Source organism: Limulus polyphemus, unplaced genomic scaffold, assembly GCF_000517525.1.
Source record: "Limulus polyphemus unplaced genomic scaffold, Limulus_polyphemus-2.1.2 Scaffold7682, whole genome shotgun sequence".
In the NCBI taxonomy this organism is placed as follows: Eukaryota; Metazoa; Arthropoda; class Merostomata; order Xiphosura; family Limulidae; genus Limulus; species Limulus polyphemus.
The window spans coordinates 17,395-28,637 of record NW_013673292.1 but is presented as its reverse complement, the minus strand read 5'-3'; the positions used below and the strand labels follow the sequence as shown (position 1 = coordinate 28,637).

At 31.9% G+C, this 11,243-nt stretch overlaps 1 protein-coding gene across 1 annotated transcript in view; it reads right to left on the bottom strand.

Annotated features, from left to right (window-relative positions):
- Positions 1 to 11,243, bottom strand: part of LOC106474784 (plectin-like) — a gene marked incomplete at its 3' end in the record, with an annotated part of 33,806 nt that overhangs the window by 7,938 nt on the left and 14,625 nt on the right. Inside the window, exons 2-12 of the mRNA XM_013935474.2 lie at positions 10,499 to 10,662; positions 9,147 to 9,262; positions 6,359 to 6,462; positions 4,493 to 4,612; positions 4,058 to 4,153; positions 3,572 to 3,702; positions 2,246 to 2,339; positions 1,762 to 1,925; positions 884 to 1,088; positions 561 to 689; positions 313 to 390 (exon numbers count right to left, since the gene is read on the bottom strand). Coding sequence (XP_013790928.1) covers positions 313 to 390; positions 561 to 689; positions 884 to 1,088; positions 1,762 to 1,925; positions 2,246 to 2,339; positions 3,572 to 3,702; positions 4,058 to 4,153; positions 4,493 to 4,612; positions 6,359 to 6,462; positions 9,147 to 9,262; positions 10,499 to 10,662 — 1,401 coding nt within the window. The remainder of the gene's footprint in view (positions 1 to 312; positions 391 to 560; positions 690 to 883; positions 1,089 to 1,761; positions 1,926 to 2,245; positions 2,340 to 3,571; positions 3,703 to 4,057; positions 4,154 to 4,492; positions 4,613 to 6,358; positions 6,463 to 9,146; positions 9,263 to 10,498; positions 10,663 to 11,243) is intronic.

Genomic DNA, 11,243 nt, shown 5'->3' with positions numbered 1-11,243 from the left:
TAATAGCTATTCAATACGTACATAACTTATGGATCCATACTTTAATAGCTACTGCATATGTTGACAACTTATGGATCCATACTTTAATAGCTACTGCATATGTTCATAACTCCTGGATCCATACTTTAATAGCTATTCCATATGTTCACAACTTATGGATCCATACTTTAACAGCTATTCCATATGTTCATAACTTATGGATCCATACTTTAATAACTATTCCATACGTTCATAAGTTATGGATGCATACTTTAACAGCTATTCCATACGTTCATAAGTTAAGTATCAATAAGTTATTAAGAAGCCACTTACAACAAGTTCCGAGTAGTTCTTCTCAAGTTTGGACAACAGTCTACAGTACAGTTCTTGTTCATCTCCTCTAAACTGGTTCTTAAGAAAACAAATTGTCATTTATTGAAAACAACCAGTTTTTTTTATTTACATCAACATTCATGAGATACTGAAGAAATCATAATTAAACTTCTAAATTAATAATACAGGTGTAAGATCTACATTAATAATACAGGTGTAAGATCTAAATACAGTATAAAAAGCTTTACTTTTCTAGTTGCACACTGGTCAATATTCCTGTGGAACTGACTGATCGCCTGGTGTTCAGTTTGGTGTTTTTCTAGTAAGGACTTGACGCTTGGAAGATCACCACCATATTCAGCAGAATGAAGAAATTTCTGGAGAAAAGAAAGATCACAAGTTAAATCAAAACCGTGCTGCTAATTTAAACTTCAAATACACAATATACTGTCTAGTTATTATTAAAAGGCACGCTGACAAACCGTGATTGTATACTTAGTTTAATCTTGGGTATTATCTTTTAACCCTTTTAATCTGTTTTTCCTATTTAAACACATTTAAGGTTACTTACCAATTTACCATTCACCCAGTCCAAGCATTCCTGTAAAAACTTAAAGGCTTCGTTGGTCTCAACTAAGTGTTGCTCATACGCAACTTGTCTCCGTTTGGTCACCTGTCTTTCTTCAGTTTTCGCAACACGAGTTGATAATGGGTTTAATAATGTGGTTGTAAAAGTAGTATGGATTGTGATCCACCTCTGATGAAGGTTTTGCACCCTTATAAACACAAAAATAATGCTATACAACTTGGAAAGATACTAGTAACCTTTGTTGAAATTCTGCATTCTGATCAATATAAGTTTATGCTCAATAACAGAGATGCTAATAAAGAGAAACCATCATTTAGAACTGCAAACTGAACAGCCGGGACACAAACTGGACCAGATAAAAGGAGTGATACTGATAGTTGACTTCTAATCATTTCTAACCTTAGGTGTTCCGTAATTATACGAGAACTAACACAATGCTAGAGCCAAGTTTCTTTACAACGAATATACGGTCTTGCAGCCTAAAGAATCAGTTCAAAGGAATTTCTCATACTCTACTTGCAGTGTTCCAAGGTCAACATCACAACTTGAAGGAGGATAAGTCTAAGTGCTGACACATGGTACTTGAAGTGTTTCACTTTTCTAATTACTCAAATTATCAAAAACGAAGGCAGTAGGTCATATTTTAATATCAGCTGATTCAGTTTGTTGTCCAGTTCACAGCTCTAACTGATGGTTTATCGTTATTACTATCTATGTTATAAATACCCACAGCTCTAACTGATGGTTTATCGTTATTACTATCTATGTTATAAATACCTGCAGCTCTAATTGAAGTTAAACATTAGAGCTCTGATGTATGACAATCAACAGTTAATACAGAAGTAATATTTTTGATTCACCTCTTGTGAACTTCATGTGTTTGGTGGTAATGTCCATCTCGAAGTGACTCCACTTCCTTGAACATTGTTTGGATGTTTTCATCGATGACGTTTAGTTCAGCTTGAATTTGATCACAGTTCTGTACAGCATCCATTGAATGGAGCCGCTGGATTCTCATTTCTTCCTAAAAGACGTACAAAAATAACACTTTTAAATATACAGAGAACTAGGTTCAGAAGCTTAGATGTTTTCAAGAGCTCTTCTGTTTACTTGTGTTTGTTTGCTGATAATCAATACTGGACAAAGGGATCAAGTTCCAAATTTCAACATACAAATCTTCAAGTTTACTGCTAAGTGTTACTTTTTTGTCATTATAGTCGATAACTCAATAAGATTACTCGCAGGAATCCCTGTCAGTTGTCAAAGAACAATTATGATGTTAATTTTTATAGTGAAAAAAATATAATGCATCAAATATATTGATAAACTACCATCAACACCTACCTCTATCACTTTTTTCTCTATATCGTCAATTCTTCTATCACACTGTTTGGCTTCCCTGTGAAGCTTCTCCGCAAGTCTCTGAAGCTTTTCTAGTCTAGAAGAAAAGTGTACAACAAATATACAAAAGGTTTCTTCAAGGATTTATTGGGTAGCAGTTAGTTTATATTTGATATTTATGATATGCCACACACTTAACATAAAATAATTCTTGAACTACTAGACCTGATGAAACTGTAAGGTGAAACACTGGCTGAAGTAAAGTTGTTATCGGGAGGGTAAAGGAGATTTTCTTTCCAAATTTTATTGCCCAAATGCTTCATACACACTGACTATACAACAATCCAGAAACTGTAGGCTAAGTCTTATCAGAAAATTTTCAATGAGTGTCACTATTTGTTTTATTTTATCTCCAACCAGTAAATTATGGTGGTAATTCTATACTTACTGAATATAAACTGAATCTCTGTATCTTACCTTCCTATACATGAGTATAAAATTATGGTGGTAATTCTATACTTACTGAATATAAACTGAATCTCTGTATCCGCTCCAAATTACCTAACTATACATGAGTATAAAATTATTTAATATCTTTCAATTCGTAAAATAGCATTAAAACAAAGTTTACTCTTAATGCTACATATACATAGCATACGTTTATTTATTAATCATAATGAAAAAAAAAAACTTTCTTAAAGATCCTGACTACAAGAAACTTGTAAATTTTACCTATCAATTTTTGGACTGATGAACCTTATCTATCAATATTTGGACTAACGAACTTGTAAATCTTACCTATCAATTTTTGGACTGACAAACTTGTAAATCTTACCTATCAATTTTTGGACTGATGAACTTGTAAATCTTACCTATCAATTTTTGGACTGACAAACTTGTAAATCTTACCTATCAACTTTTGAACTGACGAACTTGTAAATCTTACCTATCAATTTTTGGACTGATGAACTTGTAAATCTTACCTATCAATTTTTGGACTGATGAACCTTACCTATCAATTTTTGGACTGACGAACTTGTAAATCTTACATATCAATTTTTGGACTGACGAACTTGTAAATCTTACCTATCAATATTTGGACTGACAAACTTGTAAGTCTTACCTATCAATTTTTGGACTGACGAACTTGTAAATTTTACCTATCAATTTTTTGACTGACGAACTCATAAATCTTACCTATCAATTTTTGGACTGTCAAACTCATAAATTTTACCTATCAATTTCTGGATTGACTTGTTTTACAATAACCTATTCTAGACAAAAACAACTGATTTGTCATCTTACATATTTTCTCACTGTTTCACGTACCTGCTAATTTCATCACGAATCGCTTGGTCCCTAGTTTGAAGAGCCAACATTAGTTGATTCCAGTTTTTTTCAATCGTGTCAAATTGAAGTTCGGTTTCTATGTCTACAGATCCGGTTTCTCTAAACGTATTCTGAAGAAATAAGGAATCAATTTAGGTACTACTAAAACATCTTGTTACTTAATGTTCAAAACACGTTTCTGATTAACAAACACCTGTGACAGATAATCCACACAATTTTACTTTTAAAATATATATATTTATAGTTTAGTACAAACAAGAAATGCCAATCAAAGTACTATAAAAAAAAAAATCTGTAAATCATTGTCGAACCTGGTTGGAACAGTTTTTAAGAACTGTTTTACTGTAAAATAAATTAGTCACTATTAATAAATATACATTTACATTATTTTTTGATGCTAAAAATCACACAGATAAGAGACTGAAAATATGATATTTAACAATTCATAGTCATAAGCAGACGTACCTGTAGTAATGTGTAGAGATGGAACAGTTTTTGTTTGTCATGAAGTTTTGGTGGGATGTCTGTAACCCTAAGTTTGTTATTCTCTACCAACAGAGCCTGCAGATTAGAATATGAAATTAGAAAAAAGAACATGTGTAGTAGAATTACCAGTACAAAACCTGTTGGATTTATTCTTACATTAAAATCAAATTAAGCTAGCAAGTTACTGCAAGTACTTGGCTTACTGAACCACTGTCTTGTTCTTTAACTAACCAGATATTCAAACTTCTTGTTAACATTTAGCGTGAAGTGAGAACAGCAGCTACTCTCTTGGTGTTAATAAAAGTTATGATTAAATCAATTACATAAAACTTTGTATGATATATTCGTCTTTAAACCAGATAATATCTATTAATTTAGAGTTTACGCCAATGAAAACTACCGCGAAAAACTTACTTTTACTTCTACCAATGTACACGGAAAAGTGTGATCCTGTAGAGCCCTTGTCATTCCTTGTATCCAAAGGTTGAGTGTACTGGCCAGTTCTTTGTACTCTTCCACCTTTCGTAGTTTCTCCTGTTGTTTAAGAAATAAGTTACTGCTACACATCCTCCAGAAAACTGGACTTTGTTTTATTTATTCACCAAGGACTACATTACACAATTTTAAAAAGAGAATTTTGCCCCAAATAATTAATGAGGGTTCCTAATGCACTACTGACAGCTGAATAGTTTTAATAAACTTCCAATTTTATTCAATTACCAAATTATATACCAAGGGCTTCTGGTTTTCTGTTTTAACTGATAAACACTGATAAAACACTCCCTAAAACACACCAGAAATAGATATTTAGGTTATTAACGTGCCCAATCAATGTGCTTACGAGACTTACTCATTTCCGTATGAACTACATATTACTTTGAAGGAAAAGAAACATTTTGTCCATTAGTGGCAAGTTGGTTTTTATATAAGTTCATATAAAATATTAGCTGCTCTTACAAAGCCTCAACATAAAGAGAAATTAGTGTGCAGAGAATATACAGTATATTAGTATATTCATTAGAATTAAAAGTGAAAACTCCAAAAAACACCAATGTTAAGGTATCTATTAGGTCGTCAAGAAATTAATGTCGCATTTTGGAACACTTTCATTAACTACCACCCCCAAAAAACGTACAAAACGTATAATAGTTAAACGAACCATCTAATGTTACGTTAGTGTAGCCTATGTAATTTGTAAAGTTTAGTATACTCTAATCCCGACGAGACACACATTTGGGATGTAATGGTGTTTGAATACAAGAAGGGAAAAAATGCCTCTGTAGCCATAAAGAATATCAAAGAAGTTTATGGAAATGTTTTATAACAATGTAATATAGAATACAAAAAGTGTTTAATTTCACACAACAATGTATTCTTATACTATCAACAATTAAATACAACAATACGTTATCATCCATAACAATGTAATATAGAATACAAAAAGTGTTTAATTTCACACAACAATGTATTCTTATACTATCAACAATTAAATACAACAATACGTTATCATCCATAACAATGTAATATAGAATACAAAAAGTGTTTAATTTCACACAACAATGTATTCTTATACTATCAACAATTAAATTTTGTATTCTATATTACATTGTTATGGATGATAACGTATTGTTGTATGTAATTGTTGATAGTAGAAGAATACATTGTTGTGTGAAATTAAACACTTTTTGTATTCTATATTACATTGTTATGGATGATAACGTATTGTTGTATGTGTTTAATTTCACACAACAATGTATTCTTCTACTATCAACAATTAAATACAACAATACGTTATCATCCATAACAATGTAATATAGAATACAAAAAGTGTTTAATTACACACAACAATGTATTCTTATACTATCAACAATTAAATACAACAATACGTCATCATCCATAACAATATAATATAGTATACAAAAAGTGTTTAATTTCACACAACAATGTATTCTTATACTTTCAAGTTTTCCTCACAACAGTATACATTCTATTTTATTTATTGTAATAGCTTTTAAGTATGGATGCCTTCTTGCCTGCACTTTCTGAATAATTGATTTATCTACAGAATATAAATTTAAGGTATATAAAAGCTTAGTAAATAGTCACATAAGTTATGTGTAAATGCTTTTGTCTCCTTAATTACAACAAAAATAAAGTCTTTAAAGATATTTCTATCTTCTAAAATTGCTTCACAAAAAATACAAAATTCTTAAGAGTGCTTGTTAAGCCTACTTAATAAATTCATGAACAACTATATCCAGAGCTGTAGCAATTACTTACACTGTCCGCAAATGGGTGGTATTCTGGAGGCTCGGAAAAGACGTCGTAGAGAGAGGATATATAGGTGATAAGAGACCTTTCATCAGGATCGGGGGTGTCAACATCTAAACAGTCATGACAAAACATGCACTTTAGTTTCATTAAAATTTTCTGTATATCAAATTGAAGATATCTCCTCACACAAAATATAAAAACTACAGACAGGGGAACTATTTAGGTAGTTGGGGAATAAAACACTATCAAATAAGCTGAAACAAAACATACATGAGAGAGGGAGAAAAACTAGGATAATATGGTTAACACTGTTCTATTTCTGTTCAATGTCAAATTAACTGTAAGAGAAAGGTAAAAATGTTGAATCCAACATCTAGATAATACCAAAAAAATATCTTCAATCCTTCACTATATTTATATGATTTTCATCTTGATCACCATGAAAACATAAATGATTCTAAAATCATTATAATTTTGTTTTATGGACTAAACTGAATATTTGTGTAAACATAAAAAATGGAATATTTACTACTGAACACAGAAAATAAAAACCTTCCAGAAGATAGATGTTCCTTCTTCCCTAGTTTCATGTCATTAACATATATCTAAGTGGATTCAGCTATCTATACTAAAACATTTTACTTCAGTGTAAAAGCTTTCTTGTTTCGTTTCCATATTTGAAAGAATATGTATTCAGGACTCTCTGGGAGAAACATGACCAGCTTTAAAACTCCCAGAGAAAAGCTTGACCAGCTTCAGGACTCCCAGAGAAAAGCTTGACCAGCTTCAGGACTCTCAAAGAAAAATATGACTAGCTTCAGGACTCTCAGAGAAAAGCTTGACCAGCTTCAGGACTCCCAGAGAAAAGTATGACTAGCTTCAGGACTCTCAAAGAAAAATATGACTAGCTTCAGGACTCTCAGAGAAAAGCTTGACCAGCTTCAGGACTCCCAGAGAAAAGTATGACTAGCTTCAGGACTCCCAGAGAAAAGTATGACTAGCTTCTTTTTTTTTTAGAACTTATACTTTACTGTTCACTACTCACTTTAATTTAAGAGAGGATAAGTTAACAAGTCTAAATAAAAACGTTATTTATTTTTATTTTGTGCACTATTTTGGTTCCAACTTGGAACAATTTAAAAAAAACTATTACTTGAAAAAAAACATTTTTTTTTTTTGGTTTGCAGTATTAAAATTAGCAAGAAAATGGATAACTTGTAGTTAGAGCAACTGAAACTGTAGTTTGGAAAATAAATGTATAAATACAGAATAATGAAATAAAATAACACAATAATCCAGGGTAAGAAGGAGAGAGAGCTTTCATCAATGTAAGGTTGAACAAAAAAAAAACAGTGAGTAAACCCGTTTCATTCACATTGTGTGGTAAAAGTCAGTCGTTAATTTAAAGTGTGAACCTACAAAACTTTCATCACATCTAAACAAAATGCTAATTATTCACGTGAGTGATTACACGTGAATCATTTATAAACAGTTGGTGGTAACTTTTTAGAATGTCAGTAAAATAAAATATTGCAAAGTAAAACAAGATTTAACTAACATTTCATCGTGTCTACAGGCTGACAGAACCTGAAAGTAGTCCTTATATTTTATAGAACAAAACCGGCATCACAAGGTTTCATTAACAACCATGGAATGTAATAAAGCTTCACTTACAGACAAGTACTTCTAGGCTAAACCAGTTTTTACTGATACCACTGGAGATCTCCACATCTCCTTTCTTTGTTCACAGTCAGAGCAGACTGTAATTTCCCCAGGCACTAAGCAGGTGACCCAAAGGTCAAGGACTTTGTTAGCAACAAATTAGAAAAATTACTAGCTTGAGGACTATAAGAGAAAAACATGACTAGCTCCAGGACTCTCAAAAAAAAGCATGATTAGCAACCAGACTCTCAGAGAAAAACATGACTAACTACAGGACTCTCAGAGAAAAACATGACTAGCTACAGGACTCTCAGAAAAAAAACATGACTAACTACAGTACTCTCACAGAAAAACATGACTAACTACAAGACTCTCACAGAAAAACATGACTGACTATAAGACTCTCAGAAAAAAACATGACTAACTACAGGACTCTCAGAGAAAAACGTGACTAACTACAGGACTCTCAGAGAAACATGACTAACTACAGGACTCTCAGAGATGAACATGACTAACTACTACAGGACTCTCAGAGATGAACATGACTAACCACTACAAGACTCTCAGAGAAAAACATGACTAACTATAAGACTCTCAAAGAAAAACATGACTAACTATAAGACTCTCAAAGAAAAACATGACTAACTACAGGACTCTCAGAGAAAAAGATGACTAACTACAGGACTCTCAGAAAAAACATGACTAACTACAGGACTCTCAGAGAAAAACATGACTAACTATATGACTCTCAGAGAAAAACATGACTAGCTACAGGACTCTCAGAGAAAAACATGACTAGCTACAGGACTCTCAGAGAAAAACATGACTAACTATATGACTCTCAGAGAAAAACATGACTAACTATACGACTCTCAGAGAAAAACATGACTAGCTTCAGGACTCTCGGAGAAAACTAGAAATTTACTTTGATGTATGTTCTTATGATGAAACTTTTGTATACATATTGGATTATAATGCTTAAATTAAATCTTAATAAATAAAATTTCATTATCGGATCTAAACTTTAGATTTTGGATAAAAAGTGCAGAAATGAGAGAATTAATGGCCATTTATCGGCATACACAAATCTGAAAAATATCGTTAGGTAAAAACAAGTGCCGAACTAACACACCTTCTGGATCAAGAAGTCTAGTGACCCCACACTCTTTCTCCAATACGGAAAATGCCAGTTCCAGATTATCACGAGGAGACTTTATTCGCAATGTCCTCCAGTCAATAAGATCAGGCCTAGAAAAAAAAAAATAACATCATTATTTAAAAATGTATGTCAAACCTTTAATGTTTCTGGCGGTATAATCATCACCCTAAATATCTTGTATTAATCTAATTTTCTAACTCTTTTTGTTTTTTCTCCTACTCTGGAAGATTATTCTTTAATCAGCAAAATAACAAGAATCTTGAATTATAAATTATGTTGCTAGATGTCTAATAAAAAAAATTGTTCCCCAATAGCAATTTCAAAAACCACTAAAAAAAATTATAATTATCTCAAAAATGAAAATTGGTGAATAAATAAAATTAGTTTTTACAATTTTATTGTTGTTTAAATTAAACAATATTAATTTATCTTAATTACAAAACACTTTAAAAACATTAAACTTCTAAATTTATGGAAACAAACCCTGCTACTTTAATTTCTATATTAAACAAGCAATAAAATTAAACTTTTTTAAACAAGACAATCTAATGTTTTTAAAAACGATGTTTACAAGATAATACACCAAAGAACAACTTATACACCCATTAATTATAGCATGGAAGGTAAGACTGTCCTTCTAACTGCTTGTAGAGTCCATAACTTTCACCCCCAAATAGTGGTCAGTAGTATACTATGTCCAGAGAAAGGTTGCTTTAATGATCATACAGAGCCATGACCTTCTACATTTATCTGTTCCTGAGAACTGAGCATTGAAGGTAAGACTGTCTCTTCCAACTGCTTGTAGAGTCTGTAACTTTGACCCTTGGTCAGTAGTATGTAGTGTCCATAAGACAGATGTCATATGAATTAGAAACCTTCAACATCTACCTGTTCCTGTAAACTGAGCACTGAAGGTAAGACTGTCTCTTCCAACTGCTTGTAGAGTCTGTAACTTTGACCCTTGGTCAGTAGTATGTAGTGTCCATAAGAGGGATGTCATATGGATTATACATGACCTTCTACACCTACCTGTTCCTGTGTATTGAGCACTGAAGGTAAGACTGTCTCTTCCAACTGCTTGTAGAGTCTGTAACTTTGACCCCTGGTCAGTAGTATGCTGCATTTAAAAGAAGGAAGTCATATTGACTAGATGTGACATTCTACACCTACCTGTTACTGTGAACTGTAACACTGATTATAAGACTGTCCCATCCAATTATTTGTAATGTCATTAACTTTGACTCATTAACAGTGGTCAATAATATACTGTGTCCAGAGTAGAAGTGTCTTACTGATTATATAAAGACATGACCTTTTACACCCACCTGTTTCTATGAAGTATGGCATTGAAGGCAAGTCCATCTTTCCAACTTTTAGTGAAGTCGGTAACTTTGACTCCTGGATATCGATCAGTAGTACGCTGTGCCCAGAGCAGGAGTGCTTCTCTGGCTGTTAACACTTTATCAGTTTGTCCAATTATATCCGATATCTAAAATATTTTATATATCGTGATAAGAAAAACTTTGTAATAACTATTTTTCTACACTGTTGAGAGCTTTTTAGTACTCTAAGCATGAAATTAGTTTTCAAGATTAAGAAAATAACAACTGGACTTCATCCATTTTGAATAGCAAACCAAATTCCTCACATATTTTCATCTGCCACATAAATATATATTATTCTAAACATTTACAATGTTATAAAAAAATTCACGAAATTATTTCATTTGTAATTTTACAGCAAAGAACTGTGACTTTAAACTGTAAGACTATTATATCCTCAAGTAAACCTTTCATGTTGAAATTAACAAAATCAGTAAGTATTTTAATAATTTATTAGTTTTCAATTCTCAGGTTTCTTAGCTTTTGATCCGAGATAATTGGAGTTATATAAATACAACATTACATAACTTCTTCCTGCTTTATATAAATACAACATTACATAACTTTGTCAGTTCTTCCTGCTTTATATAAATACAACATTACATAACTTTGTCAGTTCTTCCTGCTTTATATAAATACAACATTACATAACTTTGTCAGTTCTTCCTGCTTTATATAAATACAACAT